The sequence below is a fragment of the Pongo abelii genome, chromosome 6, assembly GCF_028885655.2.
Source record: "Pongo abelii isolate AG06213 chromosome 6, NHGRI_mPonAbe1-v2.0_pri, whole genome shotgun sequence".
Lineage (NCBI taxonomy): Eukaryota > Metazoa > Chordata > Mammalia > Primates > Hominidae > Pongo > Pongo abelii.
This window is the reverse complement of record NC_071991.2, coordinates 147,641,459-147,663,272: the sequence shown is the minus strand read 5'-3', so window position 1 is coordinate 147,663,272 and position 21,814 is coordinate 147,641,459. Positions and strand designations below refer to the sequence as shown.

The following is a 21,814-nucleotide window of genomic DNA, read 5'->3' as shown; positions in this document are numbered from 1 at the left end:
CTTCCACATGAAATAGTATGCCTCTAAGTATTAATTAAGTCCTAGGACAGGAGAATTCATGTTATCAAAATTCTCATACTCTCTAGAACAATAAACTCATTTTCTTTTTATTAGTAAATATTGCATTTATGGGTAGACAAAACTGAAAGAACAATATTTGTTCCACTTTTGAGATGCAAGATTCATCTGGCATAATGCATTGAACAGGTTATTATTGAAGTCTACACCAGTCAACTGAATAAGCATTCATCAAATGTCCATGATATGCAGGGCATAAGTTTTCTTTTAGAGTGTGGAACCATGCATATCATCTTTTAATTAGATGATTTAGTTAGATATGTTTTTAAAGAAATAGAAATAGAATTGATTGTCTTGTTTTGGCTCTGGAGTGGAGTGGGGACGAAACAGAATGGATTCGCACTGTTTAGATTTACTAAAATGGAAGGATTGCAGCAAGATCATATCCCTAGTCTCCCCGTAGCAAATGTCACCTGCTAGCTGTTTTTTTTTTGTAAGTTGAAGTTTTGTTCTGTCGCCCACGCTGGAGTGCAGTGGTATGATCTCAGCTCATGGCAAGCTCACCTCCTGGGTTCAAGCACTTCTCCCTGCCTCGGCCTCCTAAGTAGCTGGCATTACAGGCCTCTGCCACCACGCCTGCCTAATTTTTGTATTTGTAGTAGAGTTGGGGTTTCACCATGTTGGCCAGGCTGGCCTCGAACTCCTGACTTCAGGAGATTCACCCGCCTCAGCCTCCCAAAGTGCTGGGATTATGGGTGTGAGTCACTGCACTTGGATTTAATGGGATATTTCACTACAGACTTTGGTAAACAGAATATTAGCATTTTTGGTGTTCTTTTTATTTTACTCATACTGTTTTTCTTTGGACTCAATCACAATAACAGAATTAGAGATCAAAGTGTAAAAGTTAAAGACCAGTACAGATTCAATAATTATTCTTTTCTACATACTGTGTTTAAATGACATCCCATTTTCTTTTTGTTCTTATACCTCAAGCTGTAAAAGCCAAAGGTCTGGTGATGATCCCATACCCTTTTTTCCAGTCTCATATTGAAGATTTTTATGTAGAAGGCCTTCCCAAAGGAATTTTTTTTTTTTTTTTTTTTTTTTGAGATGGACTTTTCACTTTTATTGCCGCCCAGGCTGGGGTGCAATGGCGCAACCTTGCTGGTCACTGCAACCTCTGCCTCCTGGGTTCAAGAAATTCTCCTGCCTTAGCCTCCCAGGTCGCTGGGATTACAGGTGCCCCCCACCACACCAGGCTAATTTTTGTATTTTTAGTGGAGATGGGGTTTCACCATGTTGGCCATCCCAGAGTGCTGAGATTACAGACGTGAACCCATGCCTGGCCAGGAATTTTGTTTTTTAGGAAGGCTTTCTACTAATGGAATTCCTGGCCTTCAGAGGATATTACTTTTGAAGGAAAGGATTTTTTTGTTATTAAAAGGTAAGATTCTTGGATTCTTATTGGACTGTTATCTCTGAGTAATCCATCTTTAGTCATTCACCACTAGGGTTGTATTTAATTAAGTCTGAGTTATTTTATGGTGGTTTTGTTTTGTTTTGTTTTTACTGAATTTTGTTCTCATTGCCCTGGCTTGAGGGCAATGGCGTGATCTCAGGTCACCACATTCTCTGCCTTCTGGATTCAAGCAATTCTCCTGCCTCAGCCTCCTGAGTAGCTGGATTTACAGGCATGCGCCACCATGCCTGGCTAATTTTTTGTATTTTTAGTAGAGGTGGTGTTTCACCATGTTGACCAGGCTGGTCTAGAACTCCTGACCTTGGGTGATCCACCCGCCTCGGCCTCCCAAAGTGCTGGGATTACAGGCATGAGCCACCGCGCCGGGCCTGGGCCTGCTTCTTTCTCTTTTCCTTTTTTTTTCGTTAGCAGCTTAAAATTGGTGCCTTATTCAGACACGAGCAAAAGGACATTAGCCCAGCCTTGGAAATAGGTCTGAGCCCATATATGATTTTCCTAGTTTCTCCTCCCCCTTTGCTTTTTGTTCTCTTGTTAGTATGTTAATTGTTTTCACTCTCTGAATCTTTTTTCCCCATTTCTTTGGCAGACATTTTTACCTGTCTTGGAAGAGTAGGTGAAGAGCTGTTTTTAGGACTCTTTGAAAGGGTACAGTATGGGTGACAGTCTTGGCTAATGGTAACATCCAGGGATCTGGGGTCAGCGTGAGGTGGAATCAGTTCAAATTAGCAAAGCACTGGCACTCAGTGGCAGGAATACAAGTGACTACAAAGTGTTAAATACATCTGGAAAGGGATACTGACATCATCCTCAGAATCTGTGGGGAGTTCACATAGCCAGTTAAGACCCATTCCTCTTTGACCCTATAAAGATTCTTTAAAGAATAATACCGTTAGTGGTTTTCTAGCCAGCTTGCCTGCTCATTTATCTTTGAGGACAACATGCCTTGTGGAGCTCCACAGGCCCCAGAGGGGTATGGATTCTGCATTTGAAAGTGCTGAAGCTGAGAGACTGGGTCTTGATGGACCCCAAGAGGTCTGTTTCTCCTCTACTCATTGTTCCTTTTTTTCCCAGCAGCTGGCATTGCTGTTTAAATGGGTTGTTCTTTGCTGTTTTAAGTTGTTTCATAGTGGTGTGTGAGGATTTGGGTTTTCTGAATACTTTCCAACCTGGTGACTTGAGTGGTGGTTAGGGAGGAGCTGTTTTAGGGCTGTTCTGGAGCTATTGAGGTCAGGTGTCTAGATACTCCCAGCTTGTCTGTTGAGGAGAATGCTGTTCTCATTGTGCTGCCTTTGGTGGTGCTGTGTGTGGCTCTTTAGATGTGGGTGGAGGTGAGCTGGGGGAGTTAATGAGATCTTTTTTAGGTGCTTTTGATAAAGTAGCCTGCACTACAGGATTCATTGTGACTTTTTTCCTTAACCTGTGCATTTCTCTGTGCCAGCTTTTGCTGTCTTTGTCATGCCTTTGATTTTCCCAGCTCCTCTTGGTTGAATTAACATAAGTGCTCTGCTGTGGTTTAAATGTGTCCCCCAAAGTTTATGTGCTGGAAACTCAATCCTCAATGCAACAGTTGGGATGTGGGGCCTAATAAAATAGCCTTCATGAATGAGTTAATGTTGTTATTGTGGTAATAGATTAGTAATCACAGAGTGGGCTTATTATAAAACAGAGTTCAGCCCCTTTTGCCCTCTTGCTTTCTTGCACTCTCTTTTCCTTCTGCCTTCTGTAGTGGGATGATGCAGCAAGAAGACCCTTACCAGATGCAGGCCCCTCAGCCTTGGACTTCCTAACATCCAGAACTGTTAAGAAATAAAATTTATTCCTTTCCTTTCCTTTCCTTTCCTTTTCTTCCTCCTGTCCCTTCTCCTCCCTTTTCTTCCCTTCCCCTCCCTCCCTCTCTCTCTCCCTCCCTCCTTCCCTCCCTTCCTCCTTCCCTCTTTCCCTTCCTTCCTTCCCTTCCTTCCTTTCCTTCCCTCCTTCCCTTTTTCCCTCCTTCCTTCCTTTTTTCCTTTTTATAAATTATGCAGTCTGTGGTATTCTTTTATAGAAGCATGAAATGGACAAAGACAGACTCCATTTTCAAGAGCAAGCACTTTTGTAGTTTCTGAGCGAATTATGACTGCAAAGGAAGTTCTATAGGTAGCCTCAGATCCACTACCTAGGAAGCATGCTACCAAGCAGACCTAGGATCTAGGATTTGATCAAGTGCTGGGCAACATGATACCTCTGCAATTTAGCACCTCCCTCTATACCTCCAGTTGGCTCAGCCCATCAGGGCTAAAACTACCCCTCATATTCTAGTGTCTGTTGTAGGCAGAAGCCTTACCTAAACCCTAAGCTGCTTGGCTCACATTCTGTCTTGTGCTTTTTTTATAGGGGGTTCAAATATACACAAAAGAAATATGTTCAACCTCCATGCACCCAACCCGCAGATTAAGCAGTTACCTCCATTTTTCCAGATTTGTTTCATCTGCTTCAATCTCCCTAAAAATTTATGTTTGTACAGGAAAAACTGAATAAATAGCGAATTCTCCACCCTACCACCCTACCTCTCATCTTAAGTCACTTTTCAGAGTAGGAAGTTAGTGACCTAGTAACCTTCCCTCTAATGACCAGTAGTTTTTTTTCTGAATACCATTATGAACTCATAGATTATTGTTCGCATTTGATGTATTTCAGGCCATTGCAGTCTTTATTGTTTTGGATGCTTACATTGTCTCATCTAGGTTAATAATTATCTCTTCAAGTTGACTTTCATGTCTTTTTGACGTGATCCTGTTGGACTTTGATGGCTTCCTTGCTTTCTGGCAAAAGAGATGTTCCAGGATCAATATACTGCACCATACATGGAGTCAGCCATTTCTCTAGGGAACCTTGATTCCTTTTAGTAGAGAACACAGTTTGAGGTCTTGGACTGAATGACTTTTGTGAACCTCCTCTCCTGAGACTGCAGCCTGCATCCCTGCATATAGCCCATTTGGAGCTCTTGCTAGGCACCAACAGATCTCCTAAAACTGCTATATAGTTCTGCCTCACTCTTACAAAGATTCATCTCTTGAGAATTTTGTGCTCTACCCCCAGATGTGGTCTTTCTGGTTCTGAAGCTTTTGCTTCAGTCACCCTGAATTTTGCCAACCCTATGCATGCTATGCCTTGGATTGCCAACTTGCCCTCACTGAAGCCAGTTTCTCTGGTTAGAATAGTTGCCCCAACCCATGCCTAATACTCTAGTAAACAAGGTTCTACCTGGGCTTAGGTTGGCTTTTGCTCCTTCGGGCCCTGTGTTCTACCAGCATTCCATTTATCTGAAACTCTCCCTCACCTTAAGAACTTATCTGTTCTTTAATGATTTACTGCTGCTTCCTGGGTTCGAAAGAACCCAGTTCAGGAGTTTCTGTTTTAGTTTGAGATCTTATAGGCCTGTCTCATCAGGTTGGTGTCAGCCCAGCTAGGATTAGGCAGAATTGGGTGGGGGCTGTAGTGCATTTTTGGCACAGCATGTACCTGTCTGATTAATTCTCTGTCTTTTCTTTCCTGTTGCAATTCATGGGTCTTAGCATCTTCTGAATGGTGTTTAGTAGGTCATCCTGTTGATTTCCTGCTAGGGAGTAGCATACTCTGGCTCTGTACCATTGGCCAAGGGACTTAAGGATAGATGAAGGGCTGCAGTTTTGTTAAATGGAACAATATGAAGAGATGGCATTGTAAAAAAAAAAAAAAAAAAAAGTCTTGGCAGCAGGGCCCATTTGAATGGTTGGTCCTTGGCTCCTGTGTTGATATAGGCAGATCCTTGATGGGAATTTGGAATGATCCCAAATATTGTAGATCACTGGTACATCAAGTCATCCTCAAGGTTGTCTGTGTAACAGTCTTGAATGATATTTTGTCAGTCTTTGGAGATTCTCTGTATAGGGTTTAATCATTTAGTTATTTCAGTTGAGCCTGTTTAGTTTCTTTGCAAGGAGATAAGAAATGTGAAAGAGATGCAGACATTAGGGAAAAAAGTCAGGAGCCTTGTTTCCCCACCCTCTACTTGGGTTCTGGAACTGGACTCATAGGTGAGTAGTGAGGAGCTGGGCCCAAGCACATGAATCCTAGGTCTAGCTCTGCTTTGCGCTCGCTCCAGTTCTTGTATCAAATTCACTTCAAGCCACCCAGAGTAGTATGTAGAGGAGTCATTCAGGACCACGCTTATACTTCATTATATCAAATGGGAGATCCAGTAATTTATAGCCTATTATTTCTGGAGTCTGGAGATGGCTCTGCATAAGATTTGCTGAAGCAAATTTTATTACATTAGAAGAGAACCTAGCTGGCTGCATCCTACACTGGAAGCTTTTAGATGCTAATGAGGAGGTCATGTAAAGGTCACAGAGTGACTCTGGAATCCATTCCCCGCCAAGAAAGAATAATGACATTCTATGTTGGCCTCTTTTCATTTCCCTTTGATTTTGAGTAATAAATTCTCTCCTCACTTCCCAGGTGAACAGTTTGGGAGTCTCTATTCCCTAGAAAGACTCTGGTCACATACCCATCAGATTAAATTAGGTGAAAACTCTTTGGCCTTCATGAATGTTGAAGGATTTCAAAGGGCTAATGGAAATTCTTCTAGAAGTAACTGCAACCTCCGCCTTCCGGGTTCAAGCGATTTTCCTGCCTCAGCCCCCCGAGTAGCTGGGATTACAGGCATCCACCACCATGCCCAACTAATTTTTGTATTTTTAGTAGAGACGGGGTTTCACCATGTTGGCCAGGCTGGTCTAGAACTTGTGACCTCAGGTGATCCACCCACCTCAGCCTCCCAAAGTGCTGGGATTACAGGCGTGAGCCACCGCGCCCAGTTAAACTTCAGTTTTTTGTGTTCCGTGCATAGGTCAGGCTCTTAGGGAGTGATTCATTCTATCAGAACTCCCTGGATTTTAAGGCAGGTGTTCAATTTATTAATTGACAAAGGAGGCATATTTCTCCCCTGGTAACCCAAAGATTTAGGTCATTTTCCCAGAGACTCCATTTCCCCTGTGAGGATTGTCTCACCTCAGCCTCTCAAGTAGCTGGGACTACAGGTGCATACCACCATGTCGGGCTAATATTTATTTTTATTTTTTTCTAGAGGTGGGGGTCTCACTATGTTGTTCATGCTAGTTTCAAACTTCGGGCCTCAAGTGTTCGTCCTGCCTTGACCTCCCAAAGTGTTGAGATTCTGGGTGGGAGCCACCATGCCCAGCAATCACAAGGGTCTTTATAAAAGAAAGAGAGTAGGAGATTCAGAATTGGAGCAGGAGATGTGGTGATGAAAGCAGAGGTAAGAGAGGGAGACTTGAAGATGCTTCACTTCTGGCTTTGAAGATGGAGTCAGGGGCCATGATCCAAGGAATGGGGGTGGCTTCTAGAAGCTGGAAAAGCCAAGGGAACACTTTAGAGTCTCCAGAAGGAATGCAGCCCTGCTGACACCTTGACTTTAGCCTGAATAGACCTAGTTTGGGTTTCTGGCCCCTAGAACCGTAAGATGGTAGATTTGTGATGTTTTAAGCCACTAAATGTGGGAAACTGCAAACTATGTTGCAGCAGCAAGAAGAAATGAACATGAAGCCAGGCATGATGGCTCATGCCGGTAATCCCAGCACTTTAGGATTTAGGCAGGAGGATCACTTGAGGCCAGGAGTTCAAGACCAGTCTGGGCAACATAGTAAGACCTTGTCTCTACAAAAAATGAAAAAATTGGCCAAGCGTGGTGGCTCACGCCTGTAATCCCAGCACTTTGGGGGGCTGAGGCAGGAGGATCACCTGAGGTCAGGAGTTCGAGACCAGCCTGGCCAACATGGTGAAACCCCATCTCTACTAAAAATGCAAAAATTAGCTGGACATTGTGGCGGGCATCTGTAATCCCAGCTACTCGGGAGGCTGAGGCAGGAGAATCACTTCAATCTGGGAGGCGGAGGTTGCAGTGAGCCGGGATCGCACCATTACACTACAGCCTGGGCAAGAAGAGTGAAACTCTGTCTCAAAATAAAATAAAATAAAATACTAAAAAATTTAGCCAGGCATGATGGCATGAACCTGGAGTCCCAGCTACTCGGGAGGCTGAGGTGGGACTATCGCTTGAGCCTGGAAATTTGAGGTTGCAGTGAGCTGTGATTGTGCCACTGCACTCCAGCCTTGGTGACAGTGAGATCTTGAAAAAAAGAAAGAAGAAAGTAAAGAAAGAAGAAATGAGCATGGTGGGCATGGGGACAGATGGCAATGTTAAATAGAATGGTCAGGGGTGGCCTCCTAAGTGAAAATTGAGTAAAGACTTGAAGGAGGGGAAGGAGCTGGCCAAGGTGCTGAGGGAAGAGGCCTGTAGGCAGAAACAATAGAATAAAGTGTCTGAGGTATGTCTGAGGCTCTGGAAGGAGGCCCATGGAGCAGACGGAGAGAGGGAGAGAATTAGGGGAGGGGGCCAGGGAGTTGCTGGGTGGGGATCAGTACAGATCACATAAGCCCCGGGAGCTTATTGCTGGGGTTTTGGCTTTTACTCTGACTCAGATGGGAACTGCAGGAGGGTTCTGAGCAGAGAGGCGACGTGATCTGTCTCCTGATTTAAAAGCATTCTCTGGCTGCTGAGTTGAGAAAGACTATGGGAAGATGTGGGTAGAAGCATGGGGGCCAAGCTTTGGCAACATCCAGGCGGGAGATGATGGTGGTCCTGACCAGGTCATGTGGTGTTGAGAGATGGTCAGAGGGGAGAGGTAGGGGAGGAGGCCAGGGAATTGCTGGGTGGGGATCTTTAGTACATGTCGAAGACAGTCAACAGGATTTCCTGACAGACTGGATATGGGGTGTGAGAGAAGGCAGGGGTCAAGGTTGAGTTTGATTGTTACTGAAGTTATGAAGTAATTTTAAAAAACACTACTGCCTTTCCCAATCCTACCAAGTATGGGATGCTAGATTAAAGAAATCTCTTCGGGCTCATTGCAGTGGCTCATGCCTGTAGTCCCAGCTGTTTGGTAAGCCGAGGTGGGAGTATCTTTTAAGGGCAGGTGTTCAAGACCAGCCTGGACAACACAGCAAGATCTGCTCTTTACAAAAATATTTTTCAAAATTAAATACATGTAGCTAGGCATGGTGATGTGTGCTTGTAGTTTCAGCTACTCAGGAGGCTCAAGTGGGCAGATCTCTTGAGGTCAGGAGTTTGAGGCCAGCTTGGGCAACACAGCAAGACCCCTCACTCTACAAAAAAATTAAAAAAATAACCAGGCATGGTGGCACTCAACTGTACTACCAGCTACTGGGGAGCTGAGGCAGGAAGATGGCTTGAGCCCAGGAGGTCGAGGCTGCAGTGAGCTGTAAGTGCACAGCTGCACTCCAGTCTGGGTGACAGAGCAGGACCTGTCTCACAATACAAATAAAAATACAAGTAAAATAATGAAAGCTCAAGTCAGAGCCTTTTGGCTCTGCAGCCCTTGCAACCCCTCAGCCGCGCAGTGGGGTTTGCGTCGCTGGGAATGAGGAGACCCCTGCCCGGTGTTGTTGCCTGACTAATCAGTGTTTTAAAACATATATTAATCGGGGTGGGCGCGGTGGCTCACACCTGTAATCCCAGCACTTAGGGAGACCCAGGCGGGTGGATCACCTGAGGTCAAGAGTTCAAGACCAGCCTTGCCAACATGGCGAAACTCCTTCTCTACTAAGAAAATACAATAATTAGCTGGACATGGTAGTGGGCCCCTGTAATCCCAGCTACTTGGGAGGCTGAGGTAGGAGAATCACTTGAACCTGCGGGGCGGAGGTTGCAATGAGCTGAGATTGCGCCACTTCACTCCAGCCTGGGCAAAAGAACAAGACTTTGTCTCAAAGAAAAAAAAAAGTATTATATCAACATGTAATGGTTTTATTATTAATATGTAATGAATATTAAATATTTTTAAAATCTTGTATTATATCAACATGTAATGGCTTTAATATGTGATGAATAATATTCAAAAACTTGTGTCTTATTTTCTAGTTTTAATATAATTATCTACAGAAAGAAATAGTCTTAAGAGATCTTCAGTAAAGTTAAAAAATGTAAAGGGATGTTAGACCCCAAAAGATTGAGAATTTCTAGTTTAGAAATATTCAGAGTAAGCCACATACTACTTGCTACTTGAACTATTTTTTTTCTTTGTTTTTTATTTTAGGAGATGGGGTCTCACCCTGTCACCCAGGCTTGAGTACAGTAGTGCTGTCATAGCTCGCTGCCGCCTTAAACTCCTGGGCTAAGGATCCTCCTACCTGAGCCTCCTGAGTAGCTGGGACTGTAGGTATACATGACGATACTTGGCTAATGTTTAACCATGTAGACATGGGGTCTCACTTTGTTGGCCAGGCTGGTGTCAGACTCATGGCCTCAAGTGACCCTTCCACCCCTGCCTCCCATCCTAGAGGTATGTGCCACCACAGGGAGCACTTGTTCAATTTTCTAAAAAAAAAATTTCTAAAGTAAGGCTGTGGGATGATGGCAGGAAGATCAAAGAAAAACAGAAGAATAAGTTAAAATGACTTATTCACACATATTCTTTTGACAGCAAGAAGAACTTTTAGTATATACATTCCTCACAAACAAACAAAAGGCAGATAAACAATGTTGTATAGGAACTTCAACACACACTGTACAATATTCCCACTTTGCTGACATAAGTTACGGAAATTTCGTGGTTTACTTAAGTGTCGCTACCAGTATTTTGCTTCTCTGATGATTTTTATCAACTTCCTCGTCTGTTAACTTCTCTCCAAGGTATGTCATATCATGCCATACTGCTGCTGCACGAACATGGCCAGTGTCTTCCTGTTAAACATGTAGAATGCTTTCCTAATTTCTCTTTTTACCCTCTGTCTTTGTGTTTTGCATTTTTCTTACTTTTATTGTCAGAAACTCCAGAAAGTCAATCGTACTAATTTATCACCATTTGCTTTATTAATTTATACTTTGCTTATATGGAATTTTGCCCAACAGACCTCATTACAATTTCTAACCTGTTTTATTTTGTTTTTTTTTCTGAGACAGGGTCTCCCTCTGTTGTCCAAGGCTGTAGTGTAGTAGTGCTATTACAGCTGACTGCTGCCTCAACCTTCCAGGCTGAAGCGATCCTCCCATCTCAACCTCCCACGTGGCTGAGACTATAGGTGCTTGCCACTATGCCCAACTAATATTTGGAATTTTCCTATACGTGGATTCTAGAGGGGTGACAGCGAAACGTGAGTAAGCATGGATTTTGGTATATGCAGAGATGGGGGGCTGGAACTAATTCTGTATACTGAGGGACGACTGTATATGTTTTTACAATTATGCTGTAGGATACATACTATTGCATAGCCTTGAAAATAATAATTTTTAATTGAGTGGAATAATAATAATATTGATAAAACTAGCAGCTGGCCAGGTGTGGTGGCTCACACTGGTAATCGCAACACTTTGGGAGGCTGAGGCATGAGGATGGCTTGAGGCCAAGAGTTTGCAATAGGCCTTGGAAACAAAGGGAGTCACCATCCCTACAGAAAAATACATGAATTAGCCTAGTGTGGTGGCATGTTCCTGTAGTCCCAGCTACTTGGGAGGCTGAGGTGGGAGGATCACTTGAGCCCAGGGAGGCTGAGACTGCAGTGAGTCATGATCAGGCCTCTGCACTCCAGCCTGAGTGACAGAGTGAGACCCTGTGTCAAAACAACAAAAAAGTAGCAGCTAACATCAACTGACCTTTTACCAGGTGCCTATTAATACCATAGTTTAGTTTCTTATAACTGTTTCTTATTTCATTGACCAACTCTGTCTTCGGTTACTCCCAGATGTTTACTGTGTTTGTACAGATGACCTTTTGTTTAGATTGAATTGTCTCCCCAGAAGTAAGATTACTGTGAGTCATGGTGAATGGACATTCTCGTTACCCTTGATGTAAATTGACAAGGTTTTGGGTGCCTCCCAGCTATAATCTTAGCACTTTGGGAGGCTAAGACAGGAGGACTGCTTGAGGCCAAGAGTTGGAGGAGGCAGTATGGCAGTATGGTGAGACCCTGTCTCTATTATTTTAAAAAATTGACAAGCTTTACCCTGGAAGGCTTATACACAATTTAAACACCCCTCATAGTATAAGAAAGTGCCCACTTCACTGCACCTTTGCCAGCACAGGGTATTATAATTTAGTAAGTCATTTTTTATTTGATTATTTTAAATAGATAAAAGACCTCATATTACTTTACTTGTCACATTTCAACACCTTTCCTTAGCTCATTAGCTCTATTTCTTTTCTGTCTGTAAATGGTTGTTGTTGTTTTGTTCTTTGAGACAGGGTCTTGCTCTGTCACCAGGCTGGACTGTAGTGGCATAATCATGCCTCACTGCAGCCTTGACCTCCCAGGCTCAAACTTCAGCATTCCGAGTAGCTGGGACTACAAGTGTGCACTACCACTCCCAGCTAATTTTTTTCTTTTCTTGGATAGAGACAGGGTCTCACTGTGTTGTCCAGACCGGTCTCTAGCTCCTGGCCTTAAGCAATCCTCCTGCATTAGCTTCTCAAATTGCTGGAATTTCAGGCATGAGCCACCATGCCTGGCCTGGGCTAGTCCTATATTCTCTAGAGTTCTCTTTACTTTGTGCTAGCCAATCTCTCATTATGCTGTTCACCTGTTATAATGAATAATTCTCTGTATTAAATTTTACAACTTTAAACTTTTGAGTGGTTTATGCTTCCTGATTGGACTCTGACTAATATGCTAGGAAGGGTCCCAGGAGATAAACCCACACAGATGGGATTTGGGCATAGGTTTGGTTTCCCAGGGGGCAGTGCTGAGCTCTTTGCCAGTGAGAAATGGAATGCTGGTGATTTCCAGGAAGTGACCTCACTTCCTGGAAAGTAAGCTACCACTTACTGTTGATTGTGACAAAATGCCAGCTGAGGCACATGCCTTGGGAGCTAAGTGGTTGCTGCACTTGACCACTATGAAGACTGGTGTGGGAAGGGTTGTTCTGGATGCATTTGAGCAGGGGTCCCCAACCCCTGAGCCATGGAGCCGTAAGGAGCCACACAGCAGGAGGTGAGTGGTGTCGAGTGAGGGAGTGAGGGAAGCTTCGTCTGTATTTACAGCCACTCCCCTTTGCTCACATTCCCGCCTGAGCTCCACCTTCTCAGATCAGCAGCAGCATTAGATTCTCATAGGAGAACGCACCCTGTTGTGAACTGTGCATGTGAGGGATCTAGGTTGCGTTGTCCTTATGGGAATCTAATACCTATTGATCTGTCACTTTCTCCCATCACGCTCAGGTGGGACCATCTAGTTGCAGGAAAACAAGCTTAACACGCCCACTGATTCTACATTATGGTGAGTTCTATAATTATTTTATTATATATTACAGTGTAATAATGGAAATAAAGTGCCTAATAAATGTAATGTGCTTAAATCTTTTGGCCCAGCTCCTACCTCCCGGCAGCCTCTCCAGGCCCAGAACTTTCTCCAGTCAGCCTCTACAGACCAAGCTCATGACTCACAATGGCCTATTTAGGCCCATACCCTACCTCACGGCAGTCTCCGCAGATGAGGCTACTGCCTCACAACAGCCTCCACGGGCACAGCTCCATCGTTACAATGGCCTCTTTAGACCCAGCTCCTGCCTCCCAGCCTTCTCTCCAGGACCTGAACTTTCTCAAGTTGACCTCACCAGGCCCAGCTCCTGCCACTCATTGGCCTCCCAAGGGCCAGCTTTTGCCTCACGGCCACCTTCCAAGACCCAGCTCCTGTTGTACAGTGGCCTCTTGAGGCCCATCTTGTGACTCCTGGCAGCCTGTACAGGCCCAGCTCCTGCCTTACAACGGCCTCTTTAGTCCCAGCTCCTGCCTCTTTGCAGGAGTCCCAAATGTCCTCAAGTCCAGGCCACAAAATCCAGGGCCAAAATGTCCACAAGTCGGCCTCTCAAGGCCCAGCTCCTGCCTTTTGTTGGCGTCTCCAGGCCCAGCTGCTGCCCCCACGTGGCCTCTACAGGCCGTGCTCTTTCTTCTGACTGTGTGTGGAGGTCCAACTCCTGCCTCAGAACAACCTCTTCTGGCTCAGCTCCCGCCCAGCTCCTAGTAGCCTTTGTAGGCCCCAAACTGCCTCAAGTCAAGCTTTCCAGGCCCACCTTCTACCTCCCAATGGCCTGGACAGGCCCAGCTCCTGCGTGACAATGGCCTCTCCAGGCCCAGCTTTTGCCTCACAGAGGCCTTCCCCAAACAAGGTCCTACCTGCCTCCCAGCAGCCTCAACAGGCCCAGATCCTGCCTCACACTAATTTCATTAGGCTCAGCTCATGCCTCACGGTGGCCTCTTCAGGCCCAGCTCCTGCCCTCCAACAGGCTGTCCGTGCCCGAAACTTCCTCAAGTTGGCCTCTCCAGGCACAGCTCCTGCCTAACATTGGCCTCTTTAGGCACAGCTCATGCCTTGGTGACCTCTCCAGGCCCAGCTCCTGCATCCCAGCAGCTTCTCTAGACCGAGAACTTTCTCAAGTCTGCCATTCCAGGCCCAACTCGTGCCTTCCGTCAGCCTCTACAGGCTCAACCTCTGCCTCACAGCAGATTTTCCCGGCCCAGCACGTGCCTCACCGCAACCCCCTAGGCCAAGCTCCTGCCTTTCAGCAGCCTCTACAGGCCCCACTCGTACCTCGTGGCCTCTAGGGCAAGCTTATGCCTCACAGTGGCCATTGTGGCCCAGCTTTTGCCTTTTGGCAGCATCTCCAGACCCAGAACTTCCTCAAGTGGGCCTCTCCAGGCCCAGCTCTTCCTCCCGGCGGCCTCTGCAGGCCCAGACTGTCGTCAGGTTGGCCCGTCCAGGGTCAGCTCCTCCCTCCCGGCGGCCTCTGCAGGCCCAAGTCGTCCTCAAGTCGGCCTCCCCAGGCCCAGCTCCGGCCTCTTGGCGGCCTCTCCGGGTGCAAAAGTTCCTCGAGTCAGCCTCTCCAGGCCCAGCTGCTCCTGCCTCCCAGTGGCATCTTTCAGCCCAGCCCAGCTCATGCCTCCCGGTGGCCTTCCCAGGCCCGGCTTTTGACTTTCGGCGGCCTCTGCAGGCCCGAACTTGACCTCCAGTCGGCCTCTCCAGGCCCGGCCTCCTGCTTCCCGAAGGCCTGCACAGGCCCAGCCTCTGCCTCACAGTGGACTCTCCACACCCAGCTAGCTCTCGCCTCACTGCAGCCTCCCCAGTGCAAAGCTCCTGCCTCTCAGCCGCTTCGGCAGGCCCAGCTCCCGCCTGCCAATGGCCTCTTCAGGCCCATGGGGCTCATTCCTCACAATGGCCTTTCCAGGCCCAGTTTTTCCCTTCCGGCGGCCTCTCCAGGCCCAGAACCTCCTCAGGTTGGCCTCTCCAGACCCACTTGCAGCCTCCCGACTTCCTCTCCGGGCCCAGATCTTCCTCCTGGCTGCGTCTCCAGGCCCGACTCCTGCCTCCCAACAACCTCTTTGGACTCAGCGCCTGCCCAGCTCCTGACGGGCCTGGTCGGCCCACAGCTTCCTCAAGCCAAGCTCCCCAGGCCCAGCTCAGGCCTCACGGTGGCCTCTCCAGGTTCAGCTCCTGCCTTCCGACGGCGTCTCCAGGCCCCAAATGGCGTCCAGTCGGTGGGCTCCTCCAGGCCCAGCTTGGGCCTCCCAGCGACCTCTGCAGGCCCAAGTCGTCCTGAAGTCGGCCTCTCCAGGCCCAGCTCTGGCCTCCCAGCAAGCAAGCTCTTTTGGCTCAGCTCCTGCCCAGCTCCCACCGGCCTTTGTAGGCCCCGAACTTTCTCCAGCCAAGCTCTTCAGGCCCACCTCCTGCCTGCCGGTGGCCTGAAGAGGCCCAGCTCTGGCTGGAGAACAGCCTCTGCAGGCCCCGCTCTTGCCTCCCAGGGGCCTCTCCAGGCCCAGCTCTCGCCCCACGGCGGCCTCCCGGGGCCAAGTCCCTGCCTACCTCCCGGCAGCCCGCGAGCTGCCCAGCTCCTCCCTCACGGTGGCCTGTTGAGGCCCAACTCATGCCTTTGGCACCCTGCCCAGAGGCGTGAGCCCCTGCCTCACACTGGCCTCTCTCACGCTGAGAGGTCCTCCCTCACGCTGGCCTGTTGAGGCCCAACTCATGCCTCTGGCACCCTGCCCAGACGCGTGAGCCCCTGCCTCACACTGGCCTCTCTCACGCTGAGAGAGGTCCTCCGTCACACTGGCCTGTTGAGGCCCAGCTCATGACTCTGGTGGCCTCTCCAGGCCCAGCCCCTGCCTCGCGGAGGCCCTCCGGAGGCCAAGCTCATGCGTCACGGCGGCCTCTCCCGGCCTGGCGTTTGCTCCTTTGCATGCGCTCCAGGCCCTGCACTTCCTCCAGTCGGCCTCTCCAGGCCCAGCTCTTCCTCCCGGCGGCCTCTACAGGCCCACGTCGTCCTCAAGTCGGCCACCCCGGGCCTGCAGAGGCCGCCGGGAGGCAGCAGCTGGCCCTGGACTGGCCGACTTGATGACAGTCTGGGCCTGCAGAGGCCACCGGGCAGAAGAGCTGGGCCTGGAGAGGCCGACTGGAGGAAGTGCAGGGCCTGGAGCGCATGCAAAGGAGCAAACGCCAGGCCGGGAGAGGCCGCCATGATGCATGAGCTTGGCCTCCGGAGGGCCTCCGCGAGGCAGGGGCTGGGCCTGGAGAGGCCACTAGAGTCATGAGCTGGGCCTCAACAGGCCAGCGTGACGGAGGACCTCTCTCAGCGTGAGGCCAGTGTGAGGCAGGGGCTCACGCCTCTGGGCAGGGTGCCAGAGGCATGAGTTGGGCCTGAACAGTCCACCGTGAGGGAGGAGCTGGGCTGCACGCGGGCTGCCGGGAGGCAGGCAGGGACTTGGTTCCGGGAGGCTGCCGTGGGGCGAGAGCTGGGCCTGGAGAGGCCCCTGGGAGGCAACAGCGGGGCCTGCAGAGGCTCTTCTCCAGCCATAGCTGGGCCTGTACAGGCCACCGGGAGGCAGGACGTGGGCCTGAAGAGCTTGGCTGCAGAAACTTCGGGGCCTACAAACGCCTGCGGGAGCTGAGCCAAAAGAGCTTGCTTGCTGGGAGGCAGGAGCTGGGCCGGGAGACGCAGCCAGGAGGAACAGCTGGGCCTATAGAGGCCGCCATGCAGGAGGCAGAGGCTGGGCCTGCAGAGGCCACCATGCGGGAGGCAGAGGCTGGGCCTCCTCAAGTCAGCCTCTCCAGACCCACTTCCGGCCTCCCGGCGTCCTCCCCGGGCCCAGTTCTTCCTCCCGGCTGCGTCTCAAGGCCCGACTCCGGCCTCCCAACAACCTCTTTGGACTCAGCTCCTGGCGGCCTCTGCAGGCCCAAATCGTCCTGAAGTCGGCCTCTCCAGGCCCAGCTCCGTCCTCCCAGGGCCTCTCCAGGTGCAACACGTACTCAACGAGGGCCCCTCCGGGGCCAGCTCCTGCCTCCCGTTGGCCTCTAGAGGCCCGGCCTCTACCTCACAGTGGGTCCTCCAGGCCCACCTCTTGCCTGGCACCGTGGCCTCCTCGGGCCAGGCTCCTGCCTCTGGGCGGCCTCCGCAGGCCCAGCTCCTGCCTCCCGGAGGCCAAGCTGGGACGTCACGGCAGCGTTTCACGGCCTAGCATTTGCTCCTTTGCATCCACTCCAGGCCCTGGACTTCCTCCAGTCGGCCTCTCCAGGCCCAGCTCTTCCTCCTGGCGGCCTCTGCAGGCCCAGACTGCCCTTGAGTCGGTCTCTCCAGGGCCAGCTCCGGCCTCCCAGCGGCCTCTGCAGGCCCAAGTCGTCCTCAAGTTGGCCTGGAAGTGGGCCTGGAAGAGCTGCAAGTCAGCCTCCCCGGGCCCAGCTCCGTCCTCTCGGCGGCCTCTCCAGGTGCAAAACTTCCTCGAGTCAGCCTCTCCAGGCCCAGCTCCTCCTGCCTCCCAGTGGCCTCTTTCGGCCCAGCCCAGCTCATGGCTCTCGGCGGCCTTCCCAGGTCCTGCTTTTGACTTCCGGCGACCTCTTCAGGCCCAGAACTTGACCTCCAGTTGGCCTTTGCAGGCCCGGCCTCCTGCCTCCCGAAGGCCTGCACGGGCCCGGCCTCGGCCTCACAGTGGACTCTCCACACCCAGCTAGCTCTCGCCTCACTGCAGCCTCCCCAGTCCAAAGCTCCTGCCTCTCGGCCGCTTCGGCAGGCCCAGCTCCCGCCTGCCGGTGGCCTCTTCAGGCCCATGGGGCTCATTCCTCACAACGGCTTTTCCAGGCCCCGTTTTTCCCTTCCGGCAGCCTGTTGGCCTCTAATTGTTTTATCTTTTTTGTATAAATCCCAAAATATGGAATTTTGAAATATTTCCACCATTATATAAATATTTCAGTAGGTAATTTATTTGGAGTGAGTTTCTGCACCAAGCCCGAATTTTTTATTTTATTTTCCTTATTATTTGGTGTTAAACAGGTTTAATGACGGTCATGGCAACTTTTTGGCACAATGAGAAATATCGCCCATGATCAGCGTGTTCTGTTCTGGGGAAGGGGGCAAAGGCAGGGTGAATCACTTTCTTAAAAAGTACAACTCAAGTTGGGAGTGCAGAGGGAATGGGGAGAAAACCCTCCCGCTGCCTGTGTCGAAGTGCAGGAGCCCCCACCCCCATACTCACCTGAGTCCAGCCCCTCTGGGGAAAGAAGGGGTGCATGAACTCCCCCTATTCCACAGGCGCCTCCCTGTGGCCCAAGGCTCTCTTCACACTCCATCTTGTAGCCCCAGCAGGAGCTATTTTCAGAAAAGTGAAAAGCTCTGAAGGTCCCATACTTCATGGTATGTACAGGGGCTCGGAGGCGGGAAACTGCCCAGCTTTCCCCCGGCACAGCTGCAGGGGTAGGGGGTATATATAAGAGGAGCAGGCCTTGGCCAGGCGTGGTGGCTCAAGTCTGTAATCCCAGCACTTTGGGAGATGGAGGCAGGCGGATCACGATGTCAGGAGATCAAAATCAGCCTGGCCAAGATGGTGAAGCCCCGTCTGTACTAAAAATACAAAAATTAGCCGGACGTGGTAGCGTGCACCTGTAATCCCAGCTACCTGGAAGGCTGAGGCAGGAGAATGGTGTGAACCCGGCAGGAAGAGGTTGCAGTGAGCCAAGATCGCACCACTGCACTCCAGCCTGGGCGACAGAGCAAGACTCCGTCTCAAAAAATAAAATAAAATAAAAAAAGAGAAGCAGGCCTTATTCCGTCCCAAGCTGAAAGGATTAAATGGCTTTACCCGGGAGAAGATAACCATTCTGCCCTCCATTGCTACCCCCACATACTGTCCATGTTCTCAGGGGGTACTGTGAGTCCTGGGATCTTCTTTGGGGTCGCCCACCTGCCTGTAGTAGTTATGGAGAGACCCAGGTGTTGAGGCAGGGCTGGGGTGTCCCCTTCCAGCCAGGCTGTGGAGGCCCCAACTCTGGGGCAGAGGCAGTGGCAGGGCAGCCAGGGTTGCGCCAGAGCCTGAGCAGGGTGAGGTGGGGTCAGGCAGGGCTGGGAGTCAGGGCAGGGGCAGCAGCAGTGGACCCACTATGCACACATCTTCTCCAAGGTTTGTGTGCAGAACATCCTGCCCATGCTGCCCCAGCAGCTTCAGTTGGCACCTGCCCCAGTCCAGCCTCTGGGACCCATGTAGCGGCTCCCAGCAGCCCTGCACCCACCAGCAGCATCCGTTTCACCTGCAGTTGAAGATCCGTGAGGTGCCCAGAAGATCATGCAGTCATCAGTCCCATGGAGCAGCCCGCGAGGCTGAGGCTCCTCCCACTGGACCGCCCCCTAACTGGCACCACTGCTGCCCATACCCCTACTCTCAGCCTCATGTGACTCGGGCAGAGGCAGTGGTGGGGCAGCCAGGGCAGCGTCAGAGTCTGAGCCGGGTGAGGTGGGGTCAGGACTTCCGCAGGGCTGGGAGTCAGGGCAGGGGCAGAACAAACCTTGGAGGGGAAGATGTGTGCATAGTGGGCCTGGAGGGCGGCTGTGGCCTAGTGGACAGGAAGAAGCAGTGGGCCTGGAAGAGCTGCATGATCAGGGCCGGCACTGGTCCGGGGCGCGTGCAGTGAAGAGGACAGCGCCTTCTCGGTCTCCGGTTCCCTGAGCCCGTCCTCGGCTTCTCCACCTGTACAGGCAAAGGGGAAGCTGTCCCCATCACGCGTGGCACACTTGGGGGTGTTGGGCTTTGGGCTGCAGCTGGAGCATCTTCTCATCTTGTATTTGGGCGTGGTGGTGTCCTCCAGTGTGGGATCCCTGTCCGTGGGGTTCCCTCTGCTCCGACCCCCAATGCCCAGTCAGTTTCTCCTCTTCAGGCTCTGCCCCCCAGGTGGCTCAGCCCAGCTCCTGCCTAGGAAAGCCTTAGTGTTGGGAGGGACCGTGATGACTGAGGGGCCTGGTAGCTCCAGGTCGCCCACACTTTCAGGTCTCTTGCACCAGAAGGTGGCAGGATCCATTGGGAGGAAATAGGTCGCCTTGGAAGGCGTGCCTGGGCCCCCATCCCCAGGGGTAGGGGCCGTAGGGAGCCCGCTCTGCTGCCCTGACCAGACTCCTGGGCTTTGAAGGCTCCTGGGCCCAGTGAGAAGGAGGTGGGTGCCAAGGTTGAGGAGGAAGCATCCGAGTATGTGTAGGAGGAGGACGGGGTGGGACCATAGACTTTGCCAAAAACTGCAGGTGGATCAGGGGACCCTGGGGGCTCAGGATCCAGCAAGGGGTGGCAGGAGTAAAGGAGGAAGGAATGACAGGTGCAAATACCTTCCCACCAAAGCCCTTGTTGCCGTCTGGCTCCTCCGCAGAGCTGTCCCCACTCTCAGTCGGTCACCCACTCCTTGAACTTGAGATCAGTGTCAGTGGTGCTAAAGCTGTCATCAGCAATGACATCATCACCCCCTCCTCCTCATGGATGACCATGTGCTCCTCGTCACTCGCTATGTCCTCACTGGCCATGTGCTGGGAATGAGCAGCTCAGGTGGAGGAATGGAGGGTGGAAGGTTGCCCATAGGAAAAAGGTAAGTTCAGAGAAAAGAGGGGGTAGAGACACGGAGAGAGGGGTGTGGTACTTGCCACCCAGGGGAGGTTGTACTTGCCACCAAAGTGGAGGATCAAAGCAGGTGTCCCCGCGGTGATTAAACACCTCTGGAATGCGGGTGAATAATCAGGCAGGCGTCCCCGCAGTGATTAGACACCAAGGGAAGACTGTCTTCCCGAGTCCGTGACCAGCACCAGAGTTTGGAGTCCACAGATAAAACGTGTCTTCTCTGTCTCTACCAGAAAGGGAAAGGAAATGAAGGGAAGGGAGAGATTGAAGGGTGATGTGGAAATTGAAAGGAGAAAGAGGTTGAGGGATAGCGAGAGAGGTTGGAGAAGAGAATAAAAAGAAGCCACTTACCCGATTTAAAATTGGTGAGGTGTTTTGTTTGGGCCGGTCTGAGGACCTGAGGTTGTAAGTGGATTTTCTCATGGAGCAAAGAGCAGGAGGACAGGCGATTGATCTCTGGAGGGAGGTCCGCCGATCTGAGTCATGGCACCAAATGTCAAGCACCTCCGTGTGAAGAGACCACCTAACAGGCTTTGTGTGAGCAATAAAGCTTTTTAATCACCTGGGTGCAGGTGGACTGAATCTAAAAAAGGAGTCGAAGGGAGATGGGGAAGGGGTTGCTTTATAGGAGTTGAGTAGGTAATGGAAAATTACAGTAAAAGGTGGTTATTTATTGTTAGCAGAGGAGGGGCTCACAAGGTACATGGTGGGGAGATCATAAGTCTTATTGTCCAGAAGAATTTCACAAGGTCGATTGATCAGTTAAGGTAGGGCAGGGACAACTCACAATGGTGGAATGTAATGTTGGTTAATCAGTTAAGGCAGGAACTGGCTGTTTTACTTCTTTTGTGGTTTTTTGGCTGCACCAGACTTCTTGGCTCCTGCAGGCCATCTGGATGTATGTGTGCAGGTCACAGAGTTTACAATGGGTGAGCTTCGGCTCAGAGGCCTGACATGAACCAAATCAATGTACATCTTAACGTGTATTTGATTGATATTTCGTGTCTCCCTAAAATGTATAAAACTAGGCTGTGCCCCATCCACATGATCTCAGGGTCTCCTGATGACTGTGTCATGGGCCATGGTCACTCATACTTGGCTCAGAATAAATCTTTTCAAATGTTTTACAGAGTTTGACTCTCCAGTGACAGTAATAAGGGTTAGAAATACAAATATATGAAACCATAATCTATATATCATTTTATAACTGCTTTTTAAAAAAGCTAAGCATTATACTTTTTAGTTTTCACTGTTGGCATATGTAGTTCCAGTTCATCATTTTAATTATCTTATAGTATAATACTCCCTTGTACGAATAAACCACTGTTTGTTATCCATCTCCCTATGA

The 21,814-nt window shown here is 50.1% G+C and overlaps 2 protein-coding genes and 1 pseudogene across 4 annotated transcripts in view; all 3 read left to right on the top strand.

The window, feature by feature from the left end:
- The window catches only part of LOC129047405 (uncharacterized), a 37,832-nt gene that overhangs the window by 12,938 nt on the left and 3,080 nt on the right, over positions 1-21,814 (top strand). Inside the window, exons 8-11 of one of the 3 annotated variants that reach the window (XR_010140771.1) lie at positions 9,658-9,780; positions 10,524-10,714; positions 12,775-12,832; positions 12,925-13,162. Coding sequence is in view for 1 of the 3 variants with exons in the window: in XM_054560743.2 (XP_054416718.2) it covers positions 9,658-9,690 (33 nt within the window). In the remaining 2 variants the exon portion in view is untranslated. Of the gene's footprint in view, positions 1-2,087; positions 9,300-9,657; positions 9,781-10,523; positions 10,715-12,774; positions 12,833-12,924; positions 13,163-21,814 lie in introns of those variants that run through there. The other 2 variants (XM_054560743.2, XR_008527615.2) reach the window with 2 other exon arrangements.
- Positions 13,932-15,256, top strand: LOC134761693 (uncharacterized; annotated as a pseudogene).
- LOC112129918 (putative uncharacterized protein FLJ44672) lies at positions 16,445-17,801 on the top strand (the record flags this gene model as incomplete). The annotated part of the gene is made up of 1 exon (XM_054560790.2): positions 16,445-17,801. A coding segment is annotated over one exon (1,107 nt), but the record flags the coding sequence as incomplete, so codon positions are not given.